Source organism: Bison bison, unplaced genomic scaffold, assembly GCF_000754665.1.
Source record: "Bison bison bison isolate TAMUID 2011002044 unplaced genomic scaffold, Bison_UMD1.0 scf7180017864524, whole genome shotgun sequence".
NCBI lineage: Eukaryota > Metazoa > Chordata > Mammalia > Artiodactyla > Bovidae > Bison > Bison bison.
Genome location: NW_011495075.1, coordinates 4559707 through 4587361, shown reverse-complemented (window position 1 = coordinate 4587361; position 27655 = coordinate 4559707). Strand labels below are relative to the sequence as shown.

Sequence of the window (27655 nt, the reverse complement as noted above, 5' to 3'; positions counted from 1 at the left end):
TTCAGTTGTGTCCGACTCCGTGCAACCCCATAGACGGCAACCCACCAGGCTCCTCCATCCCTGGGATTCTTCAGGCAAGAACACTGGAGTGGGCTGCCATTTCCTTCTGCAGAACTAAAACCTAGCGTGGTCGATTAAATAAATACTTAAAAGTAGGAGGCTGTTCTTCTGTCACCAAAAGAAAACTCCTACAACATTTCAATAAACCTAAAGATCTTATTTTGCAACTTCTCATGGTTGATAGCCAAAATTTTCTCATAGTGATATACATAGCAATTCAAACACTGGAAACCTTGAGTGTGTGCACTGAGAACAAACAGCAGTTTATGGCTCCCTACCCATCTGGAAGCACAAGCAGGGCTTTTCACAGTCTGATTCTGGGGAGTGTGGGGGCGACAGCCTTAGAAATATCAGACTGAACGCCTGGGACTTTCTACATTCTGAGTTCATTTTCAGTACTTTCGGATGGTTTTCCTTTATTCACTTGTTTTGGAGAATGCACATTCCTTTATGTAAATAAAGATATACTTAATGGGGGGAAAATTGATTCTATCATCCCCAAATAGCGTACTTACCATTGTTTTAAAAGTTCAACACACAGTACTATTATTTCCCTTATTTTTTATTAGTTTTTACCACTTTCATGAAATTTTCCTCTTCTGATACCTCCCATGGACTGAGGTCCTGCCGCCCCTCCCCCAGATCTGGTTTGTTTCAATTAACTCCTTCCACTGTCCTGATGTTCACCTGCCCCTCCTCTTCAGTCAGAGGGGAGGCATGGGCTTCTGTTTGCCCTTGAACACTCCCCTGGGTATTTCTGCAGACATCACTGCTTCCAGGTTATTTCAGGCCTATCTTGCTTTCCCATCTCAAGATTCGTCTCCTGTGAACCTCCCACTAGCCCTGGATCCTCCTGCTAAAGATGAGACCGTGGGGAGCAGAACCTTTTCTCCAGACGTGCACGTGGTCTGAAATATCTCTTGCAACCTAGGGCTTCGGCTGAACAGAACATGCAACCCACAACTTACTTGCTGGCTCTCTCGGCGTCCTCCTCATCGTCAGCATCTAGGGCTCCGTCCAGGCTCTTCAGAGGCCTGAGTCGTGACTGCAGAGAGGAGTCGACACACTGGCGTGAGGAGTGAAGATACTTTAAATACTCCCAGAAACTTTAAACAGCATTTTGATACTTGATATGGTAAGGAAGGGCTTCCCTGGTGGCTCAGATGGTAAAGTGTGTGCCTGCAATGCAGGAGACCCAGGTTTGATCCCTGGGTCGGGAAGATCCCCTGGAGAAGGGAAAGGCTACCCGCTCCAGTACTCTGGCCTGGAAAATCCCATGGATGGAGGAGCCTGGAGGGCTATAGTCCATGGGGTTGCAAAGAGTCGAACACGACTGAGCGACTTCACTTTTTCTTTCTCATGATAAGGAATACTTCTTAAAGACATACGCATTCAGGGCTTTTGAATATTACCTAGTAACCTGGAGGATACCAGGCAATATTGATCTGAATGCTTTCTTGCACCTCAAACCGATCAACAAAGTCCCTGGGCTGAGTGTGTCAACACCTCTGTCCAGTCCGTCAGGGCCTGGTTTGGGAAGCCTTGATTTACAGTCGCTCCACCAAGCACTCGGCCTCCACTTTCTATAATAATCAACACCTGAAGCCTTGTTTCTTTTATCCCCTACCCCACTCTCCCTCACACCCAGTATTTTACAGCAGTGCTCAATCCCGAGTGTGTGTCTGAGTCTCTCGGAGATGGTAAAGACAGAGGTTCTGAGTTTGTGCATCTCTAACTCTTCGGTGAGGTTGGTGCTGTTGGGTCTGGTGGTCACACTCTGAAGAGCAAGGTTTTGAATCAAGTCCAGGAAAACCCATCGTTTCATCTGTAAATACGTCACTATGTATCTTAAAATATATTTTTTAGCATTACCATAGTTACTAATAATTATTTAATATCTCACATTCCCTTATTACTCCAAATACATTTTAGTGAGTTTATTTGGGCCGGAATCTCAACAAGGTAAGCACCGTATTTGGCTGAGATGCCTCTCGTCTCAGAGGACGACCCCTTCTATCTCCTCTGCCCCCGTGTCTTCTGGGACCTTGACTGTGTCATCGTGCCCTTATTTCCTGTAAGCTGGCAACTGCATCCGGAAGCTTGGCTGCCTTCCATTTCTGAGTCTTCCTCTGTTTCTGGCAGGCATGCCCATGGACATTGGTACGTGTTTCTCAGCACATCATGGCAGGAGGCACACAGTGGCTGACCCGGGTGCCACCAAGACTGACGAGTGGTTTCAAGGGTAGGTGGCCTGGAGCGCCCACTACACACGTGACCAGTCTTTTACTTGATGGGTTTAGCATCCAACAGTTATACTTTTCAAAAGCGGTGCCTCTATATTTGCTTGCTGGGATTCTATAAAAACTTTGTCCTATTAACTATTTGTCTATTCTGAAATACACCGTGCCCTAGGAAAACAGGGTAATCCTTTCTTTCCTCATATGCAACAATGTTTAGTGCTGAGCTCAAGTTGTAACAGTCTGTAAAGGTGAGCCATGAGGGGGTCTTTAAAAATTATCATTTGTACATATTTGGTTTGGCTCCAACCGTCACAGTTATTACTCTTCTTGCTGTTCAGATCTGTCCCATTTTTACACTACGCCATAACCATGCTTTTGAAATAGTGACCTTTTTCAGGTTCATCTTAAAACACCTACAGGTTAGATTACGTGCTGCTGGGCATTCACGTCAGATTAATCCAGAGGCGGGGACAGCGCAGAAGGCCGGCGCAGAAAGAAGACTGTCTGCGAGCTGACCGTTGTTGAAGCTGTATGAAAGGTACCTGGCATTCTTATAAGCTTCTCTTTACTTCTGTATGTTTGAATCAGAGAAGGACTACAGAAACAACCACAGTCAACAACATGGTAATAAGTACATACCTATCAATACGCAGTTTAAACATGAACAGCCTAAATGCTCCAATCAAAAGACACAGGGTCATACTGAGTAAAGTCAGTCAGAGAAAGACAAGTATCATGATGTCACTTGTATGCGGAATCTAAAAAAATGGTACCGACAGATTTATTTACAAAACAGAAATAGTCACGTATGTAGAAAACAAACTTATGGTTATAGGGGGTGGGGAAGAGGGCGGAGGGATAAACTGGGAGGCTGGGGATGAAACACACACCACTACACATGAGACAGGTGTAATAAGGACCCACTGTGTAGCACGGGAGCTCTATTCAACCCTCCGTAATTACATGAGACAGGTGTGATAAGGACCCACTGTGTAGCACAGGGAGCTCTATTCAGTCCTCCGTAATGGCCTATACGGGGAAGAATCTAAAGAGTGGACGTGTGTATATGATTCACTGTGCTGTAGAGCAGAAATGATCAACACTGTAAATCAACTATATGCCACTAAAAATTTTAAAAATAAGTAAATAGCATCTGACAATAAAAAATATATATTTATGTACCCAACACTGGAGCACCTAAATATATAAAGCAAATATTAACAGACGTAAAGGGAGAAACTGACAGTGATACAGTAATAGTAGGGAACTTACAACAGTGGACAGATCATACAGACAGAAAATAAGGAAACACACTGGCTTTAACACATTAGACCACGTGGACACACAGAGAACGTTCCACCCCGAAACAGAAGACGCATTCACGTGCACATGAACATCAGACATTCTCTGGACAGATCACATGCTAGGTCACAAAAAATCTCAAATTTAAAAGGACTGAAATACCAAAAATTCTTTCTGAACACACTAGTAGAAAACTGGAAACCAATTACCAGAAGAAAACTGGAAGCAGCAAAACTCATGAAGACAAAGCAACATGCTACTCATCAACCAGTGGGTCAATGAAGAAATGAGAGAAAATGTCAGTAAAGTGCTCGGGAATAGAAAGTGAAAAACATGGTTCCCAAATTGATGGGATGCAGGAAAAGCAGTTCTAAAAGGAAAGTTTATAGCAACACAGACCTACCTCATGAAAAAAAAAATTCATATACACAGTCTATATCTAAAACACCTAGAAAAAAGAAAAAGCCCTTAGTAGAAGGAAGAAACCAATACAGATCAGAGCACAAATGGAGACTATAAAAACAGAAAAGATCAATGAAACTAAGAATTAGTTCTTTGAGAAGCAAACAAAATTGATAAACCTTCAGCCAAAACCATCAAGGAAAAAACGGGCCCAAATCAATAAAATAAGAAATGAAAGAGAAGTTACAACCAATATGAAGACTCATGGGACTACTACAACGTCTCATATACCAACAAATTGGACAACCGGGAAGAAACAGATAAATTCCTAGATGCAAGCCCTCTTCCGAGTCTAAATGGGGAAAGAGACAGAAAATCTAAACAGACTAATTACTAATAGTGAAACCAAACCAGTAAAAAAAAAAAACTCCCAAAAAACAAAAGTCCTGGACCAGACAGAAGTCTTCACCTATTGGTAGGTGAATTCTACCAAACATTTAGAGAAGAGTTAATAATACCTATCCTCCTCAGAGTACTCAAAAAAAAAAAAACTACAGAGGCGGGGAATGCTTCTAGACTTATTCTAAAGGCCAGCATTACCCTGATATCAAAACAAGACAAAGATATTACAAAGTAGAAACTGAATTCTATTTTTTCAAAATAGAAAATTACAGGCTAATATTCCCGATGAACATAGATGCAGAAATCCTCAACAAAATACCAGTAAACCAAATCCAAGAATACATTAACAGGATCATATACCATATACCATGCACTTCTTCTAGAGGTGCAAGAGTGGTTTAATACCCACAAATCAATCCATGGGCTGACGAGTGACAGAAAGGAAAGAATGAATAGATAAATACGTCTTAGAACCCCTGCTGGGAACGTGTAGTAAGTTTCTGCAGAATTTTGGTAACTAGCAATGTTATTTGGGACTTGGAGTATCACTTGTGGCTCAGATGGTAAAGAATCTGCCTGCAGTGGGTTTGACCCCTGGGTCAGGAGGATCCCCTCCCTGGAGAAGGGAACTGCTAACCAATCAAGTATTCTTGCCTGGAAAATTCCATGACAGAGGAACCCGGAGAGCTATACAGTCCATGGGGTCACAAAGAGTCGGACACGACCGAGTGACTAACTCTTCCACTTTACAAGTTTACGACATGTGAGTTAAAGAGAAATCTGGGAAATGGCCTGGAAACACAACTATCACTTACAAGATTATTTCTCTGGGAAAAATGTATTTTACCCACTCCCTCCAGAACTCACAACATATGTGTCACAATCCTCTGATTCTAAAGACAAGCTGTTACTATTACACTGACCTCTGTTTACACTTTTATGTCAGCTGTGGGTGTTGCATTTAATTTTTGATTAAAAACAAAACAAAAATCAGAAACTATGAGGGAGCTGGAACTTCATGCTGCTGTTTAACAAATTATCACTGACTATGCAAGAAGATAATAAACATGTAACTTAATATGTACGTTTATAGCATACTTTGCAAAGCACTCTCTTTCACACACTGGGCTAGGTTCTGAGAATATAGAGTTGAATCAGGTTGAGTCTCTTTAGCAGCTCTAACGAACCCCACAGTAAGTCTGGAGGGACACCAGGGAGGCCCCATCACTGCTCAAGGTCACATACCTTATCAAGAACAAGAGCCAGAAAGAGGAACCTGGTCTGCTGCCAGCCCCCTGTTCATCTTCCACAAATTGCTTTCACATTCTCCAATCTGCCTGCGCATACCGCAGATTCTCAGTTACTGTTTTGCTAACTACAGCTTTTTCTCTTCTAATGAAGCTCTCGCTTTCCCACAGTCTAAGTCATTTAAATCCTAAGCATTTCCCAAATACCTCTGAATTTAATTTTACATTTTCTAGCCAGGCCAGGGTTCTATCAATTTCTACATACACAGGGGTGTTATAAACAGTGTACCTTATCACCATGACTTACGTAAGTTTTCACAATAGAATGAGAATTAGAATGAGAAACAAAATTGGTTAATATAATGCTTTGCTTTCTACGAGTGTTCAGTTTTGGCTAACCTAAATAAGCTTCTAATTAGCAGCTATCACATAGGTAGATTCAGTAATTCACTAGGAGCGGCAATCTCCATACACGGAATGAAGTTAAGTGTCCAAACCCACAGTGAATGTGTCAACTGCTTGACTACTTCATATCACATAGCTGTTAAAGTCACACACAAAAAAATAAGGAAAATACTTACACTCTGATCAACATTAAGATAGAGGGAAATGAGAGCGTATGTAACAAAAGCACCATCAGCGCCGGAGCTCACATGAACCCAGAGTTTCTCTCCATCACCGTTTCCGGTGGGTTTGGACTTGGGTACGGTGCTTTCAGAATTGTTTGCAGCACCCCAGGGACATAGGGCACAGGCAGAGAGGCCTGGTCCCAGTTTTATAGACGGGAGTCTCTGATGGGGAACTGGCAGGAGGTCAGCTTAGACTGCAGACGGTGCGCTGTGTGCCCTTCAGGGTGTGGACTGCACACAGCCGACTCCAGGACACCTTCATCTGGACTCATGAAGCACAGGTGCAGCATCACTGAAAATGTGCACACTGAACTAGACACACAGCAAACTACAACTAGGAAGCGAATAACCTCACACGCGGAAAAAAGAAAACTAGATACATTTTAGTACGACTGACTACAGTTTTCAAAAACCTGGGTGTTATTTTTCTAACTATAATGATTAATACATCCCAGTGGAATGGATTTTGCATACTGTAAGTACTCAGAGAAAACTATTCTCTTTCAGGTCTGGATAGGAACTTCACAGTAATGAGTGTCCATTGGGAGAGTTCCCAAGGGCCAATGAACATTTCATCATGAGTTATTACCGAGAACTCCCTGAAATACGTGCCAAGACAGTCATTAAAAAAAAAAAAAAAAGTTGCTCAGTCGTGTCCGACTCTGTGACCCCACGGACTTGTAGCCCACCCAGCTCCTCTGTCCGTAGGATTTCACAGGCAAGAATACTGGAGTGGGTCGCCATTCTCCTCCCCAGGGGATCTCCCGACTTAGGGATTGACCCTGGGTCTCCCGCACTGCAGGGCGATTCTTTACTGCCTGAGTCACCTGAGTCAGTTGTAACAGGGCTTATAATCGGGAACTAGGAGCTTTTTTTAAAAAAAAAAAAAAAATTGAAATAGATTGAGAAAGCTATAAGCAGTCAACATAGAGAAAAAGTGAGAAAAAGAAAAATTAAGTTGATTTCTGTCTTTAAAAAACCTGCATAAATATTATTTTCAAGTGTGTGCCAAAGGACGTGACACGGTGCCCACACCTGGAAAACCAGCCCGTGTGCCAGGCAGCCCTCCCCACCCCCCACGCCGGTCACCCTGCATCTGCTCCGTGCCGTTACGGAAGCTGCTGTCCTTTCTGCTCCATAAATTTTTATGAAAAAGGGGAAAGACTTCTTTCCTTTTTGATCGGGGTACTACTAATAATTGCAAGGTTTCTTTAACTTATTGACAAAAGAAAGCAGACTGTAGTCCTGTGTTTTGTTCCTCTTACATCTGGGGAGCATTACTAGCCTGAAACGACAGTTTCTGCGTGTACACCTGGTTCCCTCTGCTCTGACCCACAAGACGTCACCGAGGCCCCACCTCCCAGCGCCTGATGCCTGCTGGTGTCACTGCACGTGGGGCCTTTGCACAGAAGGTGCCCCTGCCTTCCAGCCCCCACTTAATGCTGGTCCCCTTCTCTCAACCCCACTATCTCTGTCAAGACACATCCATTCTCGTGTGTAAATCTGTAACTTAACACCCGCATCTAAACCTCTTTCCTCTTGCCTTGTAGAGCAACAGTCTCTGAACTGTTGACAGAGACATCTTTTAAAAACTACCATATGACCCAGTAATTCCACTACTGGGCATATACCCTGAGAAAACCATGATTCAAACAGACACATGCACCCCGATGTTCACTGCAGCACTATTTACGGTAACAAGGACATGGAAGCAACCTAGATTTCCACTGGCAGACGAATGGATACGGAAGTTGTGGTACATAGACAACGATGGAATAGTACTCAGCCATAAAAAAGGAACTAATGTGAGTCAGTCACAAACTGAGGTGGATGAACCAAGAACCTGCTGTGCAGAGTGAAGGCAGAAAAACAATCATCATATATGAACACATCTTTATGGGATCTATAAACAGAAAAATGGTACGGATGAACCCATTTGCAGAGAAGAAATATGGACGGAGATGTAGAGAACGGATTTGTGGACACAGGGGCTTAAGGAAGAGGGTGGGATGAACAGAGAAAGTAGCACCAACATACATACACAACTGCATGTGAAACAGAGCCGCTGGGGACCAGTATGTGACACAGACAGCCCAGCCCGCGCCCCGCGACGACCTAAGGGGGTGCCCTGCAGGCAGGGGACGCACATACAGACACACGCACGGCTGATTCACGCTGCTGACGGCAGGAACCAGCACGACGCTGTAATGCAGCTATCCTGCAGTGAAAAGAATAAATCAAGGCACACACGCCGCCGCCCCCCACCTCCTCAAAGGAACCCTTCAGTGGCTCCTCACTGCTTCAGGGTAAACCTCCTCTTCCGCACACTTCCAACCATCTCCCCTCCCGGGCGTGCGTGTGTCTGACAGCCTGGTCCCCAAGGGCAGGCCCATCGCTCGTTTCTCTCTCACCCCCTGAGGGCCACGCCACGTGGGGTCCACACAGTGTCAGGAAATCTGCAGAAGACTTAGAAAGGAGCCAAGGATGGCGGCGGGTCCTGTCAGCACTATCTGGATGATGCTGAGGAGACCCAAAGATGGCGGCAGGTCCTGTCAGCACTATCTGGATGATGCTGAGGAGACCCTGTGTGCGTGTGCTCGCCCGATCCTAGCCTACAGGGCTCTGTGTCTTTCACTGTCACTAACGACCCTCCCAGGACTCAACTGCATGGACTGTGCAGCCAAGGCCTTATCTGAAGCCACCGCTGCGGACCATGGGCTGTAGACGTATGGAGCTGACGCCTGTGGACACCCCTGCCTCCCGGAGGCCCGCGCGGTCCCTGCCTCACAGCCTCAAAGGTGCCTTGCCCACTGGACCAGAGGACCTCAAGAGGAATTCACCCCAATCTGTCGCTGTTTCAGGTGAAACTATTTTTACCGGGGAGAAAGCTTTCTTGGGCTTAGTTTCCTAACCTTCAGGTAGCAAATAAACAGAGACTTTCATTGGCCCAATCTGACACTTCTCATGAAAACTTCCAGAAAGAAGTTAGATTCTGTGGCCTTAGCTGGTCTACACCGAATGACTCTAGGTTCACAAAGCTCTCACGTAAATAATCAGGTTAAATCTAACAAAACAGCCGTCTTTTTGTGATTGAGAATAATCTCTGAGGTCATGATAATCACACGTGGGGAGACTGTCAGGAAAGCTGTTAAAGGATCCTGGAGTGGCCCAGATTGCTGGTGTGCTTTCCCGGGACCGTTAGGGGTGCTGTCAGGCGTTTCACGGCGGGCTAGCCAGAGGTCTGCAGCGTCCACAGGCTCCGGTTATAACCTCGCGGCTGCCGGAGGCACCTGGCGGAGGCCTGATGGTGGCAGGAATGCCTCCTGTCCACAGAGATGCCCGCCCCGTGGAGCTGCAGTTACTGTGGTGCAGACAGGGGTGCTTCTGGTGTCTGTTAGCACGTGTGTCTCAGGACTCCTGACTGTCTATGTCTCTGTTCTATGGACTACCCGACCAGCTTTTTGCATCTTACTGGTTTTCTCATTAGCTAATGAACCAAAAACAAGGGAGTTATAATTCGACCCTTTAATAAAAAACTGTTTTTTAAATCAGGCCATTAGTGTCTCCTGGGTAAGTGAATACCTCCATAGTAGGGAGGTAGTTTTGGCTGAGTACTTCAATTAATTTTAAACTGATAAGAAAACAGTTCCATGCAGTTGTTCGGTCGTACCCCACTCTCGCTAAGTTGTGCCTGACTTCTCGTGATAAGAAAGCACGTAATGCAGAAATGAGGGCACCGTGCTAAGCGGCTGACGTGGGCACCTTCAGCATCTACAAGTGTTACGCTCATTAATTCAGCAAAGCTTAGAGAAACACTCCTTTGGAAGGACACCAGGCACTGGGCTACATGCCAGTATGAGGACGACTCAGAACAGGGCTCCTTGCTCTTGTGGAGACTGTGATCTAGTTAAGGAAATGTGAATTAAATTGAATAAAATAAGCCTACCAGGATGACCACAGGAGCTGGTACTAAATTATGGCTGCAGTGAGGAATCTGACCTCATCAGGGAGACCAAGGGATGGCTTCGCATGAAGAATGTCTGAGTTGAGCTCTGAAAGGTCAGTAGGAATTAAGTAGATGATAAGAAGAGGAAGTAAAACATACAGAGGCTCTGTGGAGGGCCAACCAGGGCCGACACAATGGACTCGAAGATGCTTATGGTGTCCCAGGGGTCAGAGCCTGGGTCGAGCACAGGGTTACTGAAGGGCACGCTGGCCTTGCAGTTACCCTGCTGACCACTAGATGGCAGGTGCATACTACGAAGGTGCAAGGCTGGACGAAGCTAAGTTTCAGGCAGGTCACAGGAAGTAGGGGGATCAGAGGCCCAGCAGGGAGGAGTGGGCGGGGACAGACCCCGCCTTTCAGACCCTGATTATGGAGGGCAGCGGAAAGCCGCTCACTGTTTCCGGGGACGTCCTGAAAGCCGCTCTGTGCTCCATGGAGGCAAGCAGCTACCCCACCTCACTGAAAACACTCTCGGCATCTCTTCATGCCACAAACACCCACTAAGCACCCGCTGCACGCGTGCTACCGTCTTCTGTGCTGCGAGGCACACGAGAAGACGATGTTCCTGCCTCTCGAGATTTTTTTAAAAGGATGAACATGCTGAATACTGAATGTAATAAAGCACCTACAAATATCAACATACTCTTCCATGGATATAACTGCTCTCAGCGTTTTGATCACAGATGAAAACTTATTAAGTGCCATTAATACTGATCATTACTCACGTCCAATTGTAACATTCCTAATAAGTAGGTGCTGTCAGCAGACGAACAGTACTAACAACACAGGATTGTGACTACATCCTTTAAGTAAAGGTAAACTCTGCGATCAACAAGGAGGTCTCAAAGTCCCCCTGAGCTGTACAGACCCATGGTCACCCACCAGTGCCCTGGAGGCTGTGCAAACAAGCAAATAACTGCTGGCATTCGCAGCTGTCATGAGAGCCAGTTCTACACAAGAAAGGGTACATTTCTGGATGCAAAAAGGCATCACAAGGGAACAAAATTAGCAGAATTTCACATCCCTCTGATGCAAAGAATTACAAATAAGATGGGGAACTGGATGTCCCACCTCTTCATTCACAATCCTACTGGTAAGTTCTGAACACATATAATTACAAAATCAAAATTTTCTCACAAGGAAATTTAAAATATAAAGTATATATCCTGTATATGTCAAAACATTTACTAGTATAGAAGGGATGCTTACTAAAAATGTGAAAAAATAGTAAGTTAATGCAAAACAAACAAACAAAAAAAGGTTACCAGTGTGGAATGAAATTTATTAGAGAAGATATCCTATTAGAGAAGCTCAGCCTCTGGTGAGACCTCGAGTGAGACACAGAGAAGGGGCTGGGGAAGACCAGCAGGAAGAGCAGTCGCAGGAGAAGACAGAGGTAGGGGTCAGCTTACAGCTCCAGCAAGCCTCATGTCTCATGAGGCCTCGAGAAAGGTGTCTGGCTCAGCTGCAGCAAGACGATGGTTCCCCCAAAGCACGTCAGAGCACACAGCGAGGATCCGACCCTATGCACAGGAGGCTGCTGCCCTGCAGTGACCATTTCCGTCACTAGATGGCGGACAGGTCTAATACTAAGGCAAAACGCTGGGTCAGCTGAAACCCGCAGGGGACCGAGGGGCTAGGGATAAATAAGTGATGGAGTCAGACGAGTAGGAAAATACAAGTTTTCAGAGTCTGTAAAATTGAGATGCTTGTAATATATGAGTTTTCTGAAAGCAGGTACTCTTTGTAGTACTGTCCCCATTTTAGAGTTGAAGTGACTGAGGTCCAGAGTGTGACTTGGCTTTTCCCAAGTCGGCAGCACCTCCTGGGCTTACGTATTCTGCAGCCTAAGACAAAAAATTACCTGCGTGAAATACGGGAATAAACTATAAAGAGACAACTATACAGAATTGCAATGGCGATACCTTAAAAATACACGGCAGTCTGCAATTGGAAAAGAGGCTTAAAAACACGCATGTTGTAATTTTTACAGGTGGTAAAAGTAGCACAGAGTTAAGTGACTTACTCATGACTTAACTGTGTTAGATGTGTTATTGATCATGCTTTAAATACCTGCTTTACCACACACTTCGGCAAGCCTTTCCCTACTTTGCGTATCAGGGAACCAAAACCTTAGTGAAGTAACATATCTTGAATAAGATCAGACAATTAGTGACCGAGCTAAGGCGGTGTCCTGGCTCCCTGAACGGTGCTCTTCATTATAATTACGCTAGATAAATCTGTCCTCGGAGACTCAGAAAAAACAAATGTCTGAGAATTAACCTGAGAAAGACTTTCTTAAAACGGCAAGTCTTAACCTCAATTTAAAAACAGGTAGTAGTTACAAGAGAATCAACAATGCGACTGTCCAGGTAGATGAAATAGCAGGGTGAAGAGATAAAGAGATTTAACACACTTTTCCAAAGATATTTCTGTCAGGGCAAGAAAGTAAACTGGAAGGTTTTAGCAAGATATGTGTTTGGTGATATCCCATGAATTTGGTGATGAAGGGCTTTTTATTATCCGGGTGGTGCTCCTGCCAATGCAGGAGACACTGGCTCAATCCCTGGGTCAGGAAGATCCCTTGGAGAAGGGGATGGTAACCCACTCCAGTGGATTCTTGCCTGCAGAATCCTATGGACAGAGAAGCCTGGCGGGCTACAGTCCATGAGGTTACAGAGTTGGACACGACTGAAGTGACTAAGCACAGCATGTAAAGAGACACAGTGGAACAGAAGTACCAGAATTCTATTACTGAGCAGGTGAGTGTAATGTGAGACTAGCTCAGGAGGAAAGACTCTGGGCCAGATACATCTGCGAGCCTCTCGCCAGCCTCCCAGTCCACAGCCACCCTGCCCTCTCTGCCAGCTTTATCCACTTCGTTCTCTGTCACTCAGCTGTCACCTGATACACACTCTCTCATAAAAGCAGTGTTCTGTGAGTACGTTCCTGCCTTACCAAGTTCTGGAGACCAAGAATTGTATCTTCCAATTCATTTTGCTTCTAACTCCACTTCCATTTTGAATGCAAAAAGCAGTGAAAAAGAATGCCAATTCCTACCACAACAATAAGAAAAGGCTGGGTGATATTTGAAGAAAAAAATAAATTCTTTCTTAAACCTATCAGAATGCTGAGTTGTAAGGCAACCAGTAAAATGAATTCCATAAAGTTACAAGCCCCTCCAAGGAGAGAGAAGAGACAGGATCTATTTCATCCTTGGCAAAGTGCGTACACGCGCGCACACACACACACACACACACACACACACAGAAGGGCAGCTGGCATATAAACGGGAGAAGAAATATGCTCAAATGTAATAAAGACCACGAGTGGACTAACACGTTCATCTGGAAGAGCTGGGAGTCTCAATGACAAGGGGCATTTGTGCTCACAAGCTCTTCTCCACAGATAACACCGTGTAATTTCATTTGCCTTATCAGGGAACCTGACCGCCCGATGCTGAGGAGAAAGACTGGGCAAGACCAGAGTGTGGAAGAGCTCCATTGCGGGTGTGGGCCTGCAGGAGACAAGCAGGAAGCCCCACTGAGGATCACTGGCTTACACACAGCAGCAGCCTCAGCCCCGAGGCCAGGGCGGAGGCACAGAAGCACAGGCACGCTGGGGGAGGAGCAGGGCCTGTTAGGAACAGGGTCTCCATGGACGCCAAGCAGAAGTCCACCCCCACGAGCGAGGGGCAGGCAGCCCACAAACTGCCCAGGAACAGTTAGAGAGAAAGGGGGTGTGTCCACCATGGGGAGGAAGGGGGGTTGCTGAGAAGGCCCCACACCCAGGCCCCAGGGGGTGTGACCTGTGAAGACCAAAGCTGGACCAGAGCACAGAAAAGCCCTGGGGTTAGGACCACGTGTCTGGTCAGCAACACACACTAACTGCTGAGGGAGGTGTGCAAACATCGAGAGAGACTTGTTCTGTGGCTCTGGAGAGGGACTGCTGACAGCTGAGAGTGAAGGAGGAACACAGAAACCCCTCCAGCACCTCCACAGGAAGTACTCCACGGGAAGGAAGTACTCCACGGGAAGGAAGTACTCCACAGGTACTCCACAGGAAGTACTCCACAGGAAGTACCCCACCCACGGCAGCCACTTCAGGGGATGACGTCAACACAAAACCCCGCCCAGCTCAACCTGTGGTGAACCCCACCTCTGACGGATGGCATCACAGCATTTCTGGGTGTGAGTACTGTTTAACTTCCTCTACTGCTTTTTCACACAGGGGGCCCATCACTCAACAACCACTACACATAAAAACTGAAAACCAAAAAGAAGCACAATGCGCATAACGGATGGGGTGACAGCAGAGAGATGGAATCTATGAGAGTTAAGTTGAACAACAGAAATGTAAAAGGCTATATGATATAAAAAATAAAGCATTCTTTGGGCTCACAAGCAATTTGAAACAGGTAAATAAAAATGATCTAAACTGGCATTTCTATACACTAACAATGATCTCTCTGAAAAAAGACAATGCCATTTACAACAGCATCAAAAACAATAAAATACAAAGAAATAAATTTAACCAAGGAAGTGAACGATCTATACAACAAAACCTTTAACACATGGATGAAATAAATTGAGAAAGATGCAAATAAATGGAAATATATCCTGTGTTCATGGACATGAAGAGTCAGTATTTCTAAAATATTCATATGACCCAAAGCCATCTATAGGGTCAATGCAATTACTATGAAAATGTCAATGCCATTTTTTATGAAAACTGGAAAAATAATCCTAAAACGTACATGGAACCACAAAAGATGCCACATAACCAAATCGGCCTTAGAAAGAATAAAACTGAGCTAACAAAGCTGGACTTCCTGGTTTCAAACTTTATTACAAAGCTATAGTCATCAGAATAGTATGGTATTAGTATGAAGGATACATACATCAATGGAACAGAATCACAAGCCTGGATATAAACTCATGCACTTATGGTCAGGTAACATTTAACAAAGGAGTCAAGAGTACTTAATGGTAGTCTGTATAGTAAGTGGTGCTGGGAAAACTGGATATTCACATGAAAAAGAATGAAACTGCCTGAATTTAACCTGATATCACTCACAAAATGGCTTCCCAGGAGGTGCCAGTGGTAAGGAACCTGCCTGTAAATGCAGGAGACATAAGAGACATGAGTTTGATACCTGAGTCAGGAAGACCTGCTGGAGGAGGGCATGGTAACCCACTCCAGCGTTCTTGCCTGGAAAATCCCATGGACAGAGGAGCCTGGTCGCTACGGTCCCTAGGGTTGCACAGTGTCGGACACAACTGAAGCAACTTGGCACGCAGGCACATTCAAAAAATTAACTCAAAATTGGTTAAGGACTTAAATGTAAGATGTGAAACTGTAAGTACTCAGAGAGTAGAAGAAAACATAGGGAAAAAGCCCCCTGTTACTAGTCCTGACAATGATTTTTTTGGATATGACACCAAAAGCACCAGCAAAAAAAGCAGAATCAACAAGTGGAGCTACATCAAGCTAAAATGCTTCTGCACAGCAAAATAAATCATCATCAAAATCAAAGTTTCCCCACTCTCATGGGATGGAAAGAAGTATTTGCAAATCATGTATCTGATAAGGGATTAATATACAGAATATATAAGAAACTCATACAACTCGAACAATAACAATAGCAAAAGTCATAAATATCTGATTAGAAAATGGACAGACGACTTGAATAGACATTTTTCCAAAGAAGACAGACAAATGGCCATGAAGTGCTTTGAGGAGGTGTTGAACATCACTCGTCATCAGGAAAAGGCCAATCATGACCACAGTGAGATGTCACTTCATGCCTGTTAGAAGGACCATCATCAAAGAGACAAGAGGAAACAAAAGCTGAAGGATGGCGCGGAGAAAAGGGAGCCCTTCCCACTGTTGGTGGGAATGGAAGTCAGCATAGCGATAACAGAAAACAGCACAGAGTTTCCTCTAAAGACTGAAACCAGTCCCCATGTGAGCAGCAGCCCCACTCCGGGGTATTATCAGAAGGAAGTGACATCACTGTCTTGTAGAGATCCCCGTGTTCACCGCAGTGCTATTCAACAGCTGAGATACGGAAACAACTTAAGTGTCCATCGGAGGATGAACAGACAAGAGAAAATGCCGTACTTATGTATGCAGTGGGATACCGTTAGGCCATAGAAAGAACGAAATCCTGCTATTTGTGACAGCGAGGATGAACCTGGAGGGCGTTATGCTAAGTCAGTCCTACAGAGAAAGACAAACACTGCATGACCTCATTTACATGCGGAACCTAAAACAGCTCAACTCTTAGAAAGTAGCCCGCTGGTTACCAGGGCTGGGAACCAGGTGGAGGGGTTGCTGGGGAGCTGTGGTCAAAGGTTACAAACCTGCCCTTACCAGATGAGCAAGTCCAGGGACTTACAGAGCAGAGGGACCACAGTCCACAGTGCCTCGCTGGGCACCTGAAAGCTGCAAGAGGGATCCTCACTATCACCCCAGTAAGTGAAGGGCAGTTAACGTGAGGCGAGGGACATGGGAACTAACCTTACTATGGTAAACACGTCCCACCACGCGCGTGTACGAAACTTCAAACGGAAAACACAAACCGAATCACAAAGGGAAAGGGGGGGAGGGATTAACAAACACAAACTAGAGAAGCACCAAGGGCCGCGGGGGACCCTCAGCGGGTCCAAGTCCTGCTCCCCACACGGGCGGCTGCTCGCTGCGCCCGGGGAGGCGCTGCAGTCGCAGGCGGGCCAGGACAGCACCCCTTGTACTTAGCAAGCATCCAGAGGTGCTGTAAGAACAGGTTCCATCACGGCACTAACTGGAATTTCTGCAGGGGATCTCTGTGGGCGTGAACAGAGGTAGCTTCGTTGTACCGACGCTAAGGCTAAGAGGCTAGAAGAGGGTAGGAAAGTGGCTCAAATTCAAGTGCCGTGTGAGAGGCCAGGCCGGTTTCCTGGTCTTCCGGTCTTTCCGGTTTCCCATCCAGGTCTGTAATACTCCAAAACTTGAGATCTTGACACTCCCACATGGGGTGTTCCTGGTCAGCGAGGAGGGTGATGTTAAGGTGTGAACAGGAGGAGTAAACAGGCCGGTGAAGGAGCGTCTGTCTGAGTTGGTCTATGACGGTCATTTACAGGTCATCAACAGAGGCAAGTGACCCAGTCCGAGCACGTGGCGGAGATCAGAAGAAGCACAGGACCTTGGAGGCTGTAAACCAGCCACTGCAGGTACTCAGGTCGCTTTCTGTGGATCTGAATGTGATACACACTCCACGAGGGAGCTGTCCACACTTGGCCCACCCTACAGTACTAACTGCATCCATGGACGCTTACTTTAATTAACATCGTTATTAAGTTGAGGACCACTCTAGAATTAGACCAAAGAAATCGTCGCATTAGATTTCAGAGACAGAATAATTTGAATTCAGAACAGACCCTGGGACAGAAGTCCTTTTACTGATGTCAGCAAGTTCCCTCAGGTGGTTCTGACTTTCTTTAGGAAGTTCAGTTTGGCAAAAGTGTCTCAATATCTTCTAGAAACACAGTGCTTTAGAATTTGCCTCTCCAGGGCTGATCAGAGATGACGTGAAAACCTTTCCAATGGCCTCACCGGCTAAAGGCCCCTCTCTCCCCACCTTGGTTACTGGGTGAGGGTCTTGTCCTGAGCTTACATGCAACATGGCTGTGAACAATTAGACCAGCTTTTTAGGACTGTCCAAATACCAAGTAACTTGTTCACTATAAGTATTTTTAAATACATTGTCTCATTATTTTTATCTTCTTTAATATTTCATGAGGCAAATTTTGAGGGAGATTTTGCAACTTTTCCATTCTGAAAGATTATTGATTAGTGTAAAAACAAGAGGTTGTAGAAGACTATTAAAACATTATTCTCAAAGCTAAATAAATAAGTTAATAAATAAATAATCGTTTGATAAATGGCAAACTATTTGCAATTTCACTTTTGCTGACAGGGGTTCAATAGCTCCACATTTTAAAAGGTTTCTTGGCACACAGCGAGTCCACACTATTTTCAATATAACCTAGCATTTGATTGCTTTCACCAGCTGAAGAGAAGATGATGATTCTAGCTAGAACAAGCAGCTAAAAAGTTGGCACTGATTAGCAGAAATATTTCCAACCACCTTAATAAACTATGTTTGTAAAAAGCACATGGTGAAGGAATAATACATCTAATTTATAAAGTAACTGTAGCTGGACTGCACTTCTCAGGTCACCGTACCCACACGTAATAAGCATAAATGTGTGTGTATGTGCGGAGTCACCAAACGGTTTCAGTACTGAGGGCAGCAAGACTCTAAGCAGAAACTGCAATTCTATCTGGGTTTCAAAAGCATTATTTTACAAATGTCAGAGCCTGACGAAGGCCAAGAGGGATGAGAGTGCGGCACAATCGCCAGGGTTAGACTCGAGCGCTGGAAAGACTGTGAAGAACTTTGAGATAAGGCAGTCCTGTTGTGTAACTCGTTAAGGTATTTATCTACTATGCTAGTGTTTTATGTTCTGCACCAGGAAATAGCACCATGTGTAACAGACATAAATCCAGCTCCAATTATAATCAGGTCCCATAATACTCCGAAGCGGCACATCTATTGACACTCCTGACAGTTTCTCTCTCCTGGGGATGCTACCGGCAGCAGCAGGAACCCCTACAAAGACAAGACTGGCTTTTCTTTTCATGGACGCGAACGCTGATCTCTGACCAACCTGAAAAGCAGTTCTTACACACAAAACGGGAAGACAGCCACCATTTCTGTACTGCAGGATGCCTGGCGAAAAAATAACAATCTGTCTATAAAATTTGGAATAGAGAGCTGTCGTCATTTTCACCAGAAGCCCTTAAAATAATTAAAGATTCACAAGAAAAGAGTTAAACGCAACAGAGAGATCTTTGAGGTGTGATTACGGATGTGAATTCTAGAATGGTCCTGAAAGTGGAAGTGTTAGTCTCTCAGTGGTGTTCAACTCTTTGTGACCCTATGGACTGTAGCCCCCCAGGATCCTCTATCCATGGAATTCTCTAGGCAAGAATACTGGAATGGGATTTCACTTTCTTCTCCAGGGGATCTTCCTGACCCAGGGGTCAAACCTACGTCTCTTGCATTGGCAGGTGGATTGTTTACCATCTGAGCCACGAGGGAAGCTCAATTTAAATTTAAGATTAAGCTCAAGATAAATTTATGTATCTTTGTTTTTGTCTCAAGACTGTGATAAGTGACACAGCCAATCTTGGCAATAAATCTGAAAAGTAAAATTATAACATTAAAAAGGTACATTTCAACCTAAAAAGATCTCATAGGATACAGGGAACATTGTCACCTAAGTCTTTATAATATACTAGGTATTGTTCATTTTAGAAATGAAGTCCTGGCCAGTTGGTGAAATAAGGAGTTGGTTTTGAATTATTTCTTTGAGAAGATAATGTTCTTGAACAATTTTATGACAATATAAAATTTTCAAGTGTGTATTCGACTATGTCTCCAAAAGAGAGCGGCAGATCTTTCGTCTGTGCAACCATGTTCTTCAAGGAAAGAAAATATCACGTGAACTCACTAGAGGGCACCCTTGTCACCGGTAACCGAGGTTTTGGGGGTGAGGGTGGGGGCACAGATGTGAACTGTAATCAAATTTGACATGTTCAAAATTAATATTATTTCAACAGAAAACAACAGAGAAAAATAGCTGTATTTAAATCAACAATAGGGTACCCAAATTTTCAAACTGAACTTAAAACATCAATTTTATAGATTAGTGACATTGCTATAAACTAGACCAAATAGATGCCACACACACACACACACACACACACACACACAAGTCGCTCAGTCGTGTCTGACTCTTTGTGACCCCATGGATTGCAGCCCACCAGGCTCCTCAGTCCATGGGATTTTCCAGGCATGAATACTGGAGTGGGTTGCCGTTTCCTTCTCCAGGGGATCTTCCTGACCCAGGGACTGAACCCATGTCTCCCGCATTGTAGGCAGACGCTTTACCGTCTGAGCTATCAGGGAAGTCCATGTGAAAGTCTATGTGAAAGAGTAACTTTTGGACAAAGACTGCTAAGCCATGATTCATGTAGGCAGTACTTCTTATGGGCATCTTTTAGTAGAAACACACTTAAGCTATTTTTAAAAAATATTTTATCATTTGAAACTCTCAGACTTTAATACTTCTCTAATCCTTTCTGATCACTTTAATTCAACATTTTACCTTAATCACAGTAACACAATTCTCAGTACTGAACCAAAGTAAACAGAGTGCTAAAAACAAAAAATTAATGGTTTTTCTGGCTTAACATTATTTGGTTAAACTTATTTTTATTTCTTGGTAAGATTTATATTAAGTATTTTTTCCAAATACCTGGCCCTCCTTCACAACTCAGTTCCTCCCCCTTCCCCTGAAGTCACAATTATTCTTCTCATTGTGATTTACAATCTCTTTTTTCTTGCCCAGAAGAAGCAAGAGGCTACCTCCCTCTAAGCCAGTGACTCTGCCATTTCTTTCTTGACAGATAAAGCAAAGCTATTCAGTGGACTGTATTTTCCAAAGATCCCAACAAGTGTGTCACTTTCTGAAATCTATTATGTCACTTGAGCAAGAGACACTGTCCTTAATTGCACTGATTTCATCCCTGGGTTCTACTGAATTTCAATGATGAAAAGTGTGTCATAAACACACTATAAGCCACACCCTACTAGTGTGGATATCCCACCATTCATTAAGCTTAGGAACTAATAAGCAAGAGAATCTAAGTTTTTATTTTTTCCTGTTAATTTCACAGAAACGATTTCATTGGCAGGATTTTAAAACATGAGATTTACTCTGTGTAAAATGTAAACCACCTTGCCTGCTCATATTTAAAACATGCTTACACACGGGGATTTAAATTCCCATTCAACTGAAATGTGGCTTTGAAATGCCTTACCTGTAAGTCTCCACAGGCCAGAAAGGCATATGTAACTTCTAAGCACGTTCTTTAAAGATGAGGTTACATTACTCATCAATTATAAAATGGGCTCACTGCTGCTGTGCTGTATTCCAAATCCACCAGGAAGACTTACAAACCAATAAAAACATAAAGACTCAAAAAGACAGCAATTGCATTTGAAGTGTACCTTATTACCTTATATAACGGGGGGAAAAAAAACGGAAAATCATGTAGACTGTATATTATGGCATAAACATCTTCCTTATTTCTGCACTCAAAAGAACTTTTTCTATCTTGGACTACTAGTCTGTGAATGTATTTGAAAAACAGAGTAAGTGGCCGCTAATTTAATAGTAGCTGGTCCATTAGGAGGAATTACGACTGTTGAGTGTATTTGTAAACACTGTGTTTGGGTTTAAGTCTTGACTGCATTCCAAGCGTGGGTATTTGTCAACAGTCACACAGCTTACAGTACAAATGCAAAAATAACCTTCCAGTCATGCTTCCTCACGCAGCTCTTACATAATTAACTAGATGGGCTGAAAATAAACCTGAGGGGATTGCCTCTCGGCCCAGACGTGAAATAGTTAAGAGTGGAACATGTGCCGGGGTTTTAATGGGGCTGAACAACAGGAAGCCTCGACCTCCACTTGCACCTGATTTTACTGTGCTGGTTGTGCTTGCTCAGGGCCATCCATCTGTTAAGGCTGACACGTCATACGGCGACACTCCTGCTCACTGTTCCCTGGGCCAGTGTTGTGTGTGTGTGTGTGTGCGCGTGTGTGCGCACACACCTGTGAGGCACACAGACAACACACATTACGATGACTGGAGAAGTTAAAAAGGGCTAATATTATTAAATATGGAGCAGTATCTTAGGTTCATATAAATTTTGCATATGACTTAATTTCTCATTCTTAGAAATTCCAATGCATTTTTACAAGCCAGCACTTTAAACATAATTGTAGATGACAGACTTGGTCTAGACATTGTTCGGTAAGTCTGCAGTGTTTTGTTCTAAAATGAAGTGCATGAAAGGAGGTGGGGCTGCAGCTGAGAACAGCGCTGCTCCGGCCGTGACTGTGGCCGTATTCTCCCTGGACACGACTGGGCCTGTTCTCGGTAAAACCCGAGGAGGAGGCTCTCCCTGGAGCCCTGTTAGGCTGGGGCTGCTGCCCGAACTGTCATCTGCACACAAAAGGGAAGAGGGCTGGGGTTCATAAACGAGAAGCCTAATTGGGAGAGCACCATGGCTGTACCCTTGACATTTATTTAAGCCTCATCAACAAAACGGGAAATAACCCTACTAATTAGCAGACCAACACACAAATTACTGTTTGCTGGGAGTAGATACAGACTCACAATCCATTTCAAAATTAAGCTAAGTAACAGAAGCTTTAAACAACACACATTTTAGTTTCTGCTCTTTTCTACAGCACACAGATTATAAATTTTGATTTTTTTTTACTTTAAAATACATTCTTAGAATTTAAATGACCCAAATCTCATTTTCCTCTTCTGAAAAATGGACAAAGATAAAGTGTTGCAGTTACACAAGTCTGCCTGGAAAACTGCAAACAGGAGGTTCTTCATATAGTCGAGACTGTCTTCTCAAATGGATAAGCAAACAGACGAGGAGTGGATGAGTCAAGTCCACATTCTTTGTATTGATAATCTGACAATAAAATGACACTTAATGTCTTAGGAACTTACAAGCCAAGAGATTTCTTGGTCAAAATAAATAAATAAATAAAAAGCTGTGTATTTTTTTCCAAATCATGAACTGGGATCTAAGGACATCTCTAGTTAGAATGAAGACAGATAATCTAGGGTCCACCGTGACTGCAGGATTGTTAGTGACTCTGGGAGTAACCAAGAGAGGACAGAGTCAGATGCACCACTGCTGTAGAAGACCTAAAGCTCGACAAGCGTGTCTGTGTACGAATAGACAGCTGCCGATTGCTCAGGGCCTCTTGTATCAGATACTCTATACACATTGTCTATGATGGCCGCAGCATCCTAGGGAGATAGCGTGTATCATTACTATCATTTCACAAATGCAAAAACTAAGGCTTGGGGCTTCCCAGGTGGCGCAGTGGTGAAAGAATCCACCTGCTAAATCAGGAGATGCAAGAGACACGGGTTGGATCCCTGGGTAGAGAAGATCCCCTGGAGGAGGAAATGGCAACACACTCCAGTGTTCTTGCCGGAGAATCCCATGGAGAGAGGAGCCTGGTGGACCACAGTCCATGGAGTTGCAGAGTTGTGTCTGGCTCCATGCTACATGCCAGTACCTTTCTCAAAGTTAAGTCTTTCTGGCTGTAAGGTCCATACCCCTGTCAAGAACAGCTCCTCCTCTGTGAGCACCTTCTCCATGCAAAGGCAGGAGAGTCGTGGCCAGGGACTCACACTCCAGAATCAGTCCATCTGCTTTTCCATCCAGAGGACAAGATGTTTGGATGGCATCACCAACTCAATGGACATGAGTCTGTGCAAACTCTGGGAGATAGTGAAGGACAGGGAAGCCTGGCATGCTGCAGTCCATGGGGCTGCAAGGAGTCAGACAAGACAGCGACTGAACAACAACAGCTCTGCTATTTAATACTGTAGAACTTTGGGCACATTTCTTAACCTCTATGCTCCCAGTTTCTAGATCTGAAAAATCACGGGTAAAAAAACAGTTCTCACTCTCGCTTGGGTTGTTGGGAGTTTTAAACTAATCCTGTCGTACACACAAACATACATACACACTCTGCTAACCAAGGAACCGCCCCTGCTCCTCCTGGTTGCCAAGGCTGCTCGAGCACAATTCAGTATCACTTCAACTCTGTAACAACTCAGGTTTGGGAAGCAGTAGTAAAAACATCAAAATTATCTGGATCACCAAATCCCACAGGTCTCTGGAGAACCTTGCTTTCAGGTACATGAATTTACTACCCAGCCAGTCTTTAGAGAACCTGATCATGTGAGCACTCTAATGGAAGAGGCTGCCAGGCACAGGCCAGGACTAACAGGAGAGAGAGGAGGCAGAGGAGGGAGGAGAGAGTGAATTCTGCAACAGGGCTGTTTCTGCTTGCAGCCTCTCTGTGTCTTTAAGTAGTTCAACTCTCACGTGAAAGCGGAGGCCACAGCCAGGAGGAGGGGGTGTTTCCGAGGGAGGCTCTGATGAGCCTGAGCCCTGCCCATCCATCACGAGGCTGCACTGGACCCTGTCTCTCCAAACGGGGATGCCCGTCTCCCCTGGGTGCGCCCTCTCCACTGTGAGCATCCGGTCCCAGGTCCCCCGATGGCGTGAGCCTGCTCGAAGGCTTTCTAAACCTGTGTGTGCTATGAATCACGGGAGCTGTGGGGTTTTTCCTGTTGTTCATGTCAGAGGCTAAGCACAGGAAGGGGGCTTAACTCCTTACTACACTTGGTCACTGCAGTGAATCTTATCTAAGTGAATTTTAATTCTTTATTCCACAATTCTTTGTAAGATATTAATTTACTGTTGGAAATAATTAGAATGTAAATCAGATAAACATTAGTGTCTCTCACATATTTACTTATATCTAGATTCTTTCTTTTACCACATCTAACCATTCTTAGAATTGCTTCTGTATTTAACTGAGAGTCTTAATGTGCTCAGATCCGACTGTTACAACTTGGAGGGCCGGGCATGAGAGACGTGATGATTTGGGGAATCATCACAGAGTAACAGACACACGATTCTAGCATCAGCTTTCTGTCTCCTCCACAAGATACTGCATCATATTTTGGTTACATCAATGAAGCTGGATGATCTCCAAGAAGTGAACTGAGGAAGCGTCTGCAGCATCAGACCACAAAGAGAAGGCGGCAGACGGGGCCTGCTCCCTCCGGATGTCTGTGCCCAAATGCAAATACTGTACCCTAAGGTCCTTCTGTTTGTGTGCATGGCCCATCTCCTGGGAGAATGGAGGCCACGGCAGCCCATCAGGTAGGCTGACCTTGACCTTAACCAAGCTTCAGGTTTGTGGGACAAAGATCCAGCCTCTAACAATCCCAAAATATAGATGGTTCTTTTTTCTTTCTTTGCAAAGATGACTTTTTGGAAAATAGCATTATAAAGCAATTAGAAATAGCAAAAATCCCTTGAGATACCGTCACAATCCTTAGAACCCCTTCTCCGTTCACAGACACCCTCCCAGCACCCCTGGTAACATGGTCTCCCCGCATCCCATCCCTCAACGGTGAGAGCAGACGGAGCCAAAGATTAATGCCTGCTCTTCATGTGCTGGATTATGTTCTTCAGCAAGAACGTGGACTTGGGAACTGTGGTCCATTTCTCGAAGTTGTGTGAACTGAAGGCCTGCAAGCTCAGTGACGGGGCAGAGAAGCTGAGAAAGCTGATGTACAGAAGGCCCGGTGATCAAACGTGCAGAGCACAGACCAGGTGAGCGGGAGACCGAGACTGCTCTTCCAGGCCTCTCGCGCGGATCCTGCCCGGGGCCCACATACTCCTGCACTCGGCTGTCCTAAGGAACAGGGAGATCCTCACGATACACGCCCTGCTACCGTCTTACTCCACGTGCAGTTGTGTGTGTTTCCTAATGCCATGAGATTAGAGAGAGAATTCAGACCGGGGCTGGATGACAGTCTCAACTAGAGTGTACCATGGTCTGCTTTTACAAATAAGCTGCTGACCACAAGTTGGCTATCATTTCAGAGCACAATTAACTAGCTCAGAGAAGTAAAATTAGTACTGCAAGAAAACATGCATTCTGGCAGCTTTGGGGAAAACATAGTAAGGGTGGAAAGTAACAAGGAAAAAAACTGCCAAAGGGCTCAAAATTTACCTCTTTTGTTAGTGTGTGAATCTAAAACTAAACAATCAAACTTCAATTATAGAAAAAAACAATCAAAAGGTGAAATTATAATAAATACTGGGATGCAAGTGGTTAGAAATATAAACAAAAAATTTAGCTGTGAAAGTACATATACAGAGATATGTGTCTACTTGTAAAATGGGACAGATACATACATATACAGTGGCTGCACACATTACCTGAAACACATATTTATCCCCCATAAAGTAAAGATAGTTATTCAGACATTATCAGCATCTGCACAATAAATCTAAATATGTTGGCTTAACAAATTCTTATATACCAAGAAGGAAAATAAAACTATAATTCGTAAAAGAACAAGCCCTACTTCTTTTAATTTTGTTAAAGTCATGTCATGTCATGCCTACCTGAAAACCATAAAATGCCAATTAATGAATACAGATAACTATACTAATGATACTATGATAATGCCATGACTATTCAAGGTAAGTGTGCAATGAATATAAAGCTATTATCCTGTAAAGTTTTCTATAACTTAATATAATTTTCTCTATCAGAAACTGTGTCTCTAGGAATTCAAAGAAAACAAAACCAGAAATCAGTCACATATTTTCTAATTAAATTATCATAAAAATCAGATCAGATCAGTCGCTCAGTCATGTCCGACTCTTTGTGACCCCATGAATCGCAGCACGCCAGGCCTCCCTGTCCATCACCAACTCCCGGAGTTCACTCAGACTCACGTCCATTGAGTCAGTGATGCCATCCAGCCATCTCATCCTCTATCGTCCCCTTCTCCTCCTGCCCCCAATCCCTCCCAGCATCAGAGTCTTTTCCAATGAGTCAACTCTTCGCATGAGGTGGCCAAAGTACTGGAGTTTCAGCTTTAGCATCATTCCTTCCAAAGAACACCCAGGGCTGATCTCCTTCAGAATGGACTGGTTGGATCTCCTTGCAGTCCAAGGGACTCTCAAGAGTCTTCTCCAACACCACAGTTCAAAAGCATCAATTCTTCAGCGCTCAGCCTTCTTCACAGACCAACTCTCACATCCATACATGACCACTGGAAAAACCATAGCCTGGACTAGACGAACCTTTGTTGGCAAAGTAATGTCTCTGCTTTTGAATATGCTATCTAGGTTGGTCATAACTTTCCTTCCAAGGAGTAAGTGTCTTTTAATTTCATGGCTGCAGTCACCATCACCATCTGCAGTGATTTTGGAGCCCAGAAAAATAAAGTCTGACACTGTTTCCACTGTTTCCCCATCTATTTCCCATGAAGTGGTGGGACCAGATGCCATGATCTTCGTTTTCTGAATGTTGAGCTTTAAGCCAACTTTTTCACTCTCCACTTTCACTTTCATCAAGAGGCTTTTGAGTTCCTCTTCACTGTCTGCCATAAGGGTGGTGTCATCTGCATATCTGAGGTTATTGATACTTCTCCCAGCAATCTTGATTCCAGCTTGTGTTTCTTCCAGTCCAGCGTTTCTCATGATGTACTCTGCATATAAGTTAAATAAACAGGGTGACAATATACAGCCTTGACGAACTCCTTTTCCTATTTGGAATCAGTCTGTTGTTCCATGTTCAGTTCTAACTGTTGCTTCCTGACCTGCATACAAAT

At 44.3% G+C, this 27655-nt stretch overlaps 1 protein-coding gene across 1 annotated transcript in view; it reads right to left on the bottom strand.

Moving 5' to 3' along the window:
• DENND1B (DENN/MADD domain containing 1B) overlaps window positions 1-27655 on the bottom strand; it is a 270331-nt gene that overhangs the window by 8139 nt on the left and 234537 nt on the right. Inside the window, exon 24 of the mRNA XM_010831135.1 lies at window positions 1029-1105. Within this exon, the coding sequence (XP_010829437.1) occupies window positions 1029-1105 (77 nt within the window). The remainder of the gene's footprint in view (window positions 1-1028; window positions 1106-27655) is intronic.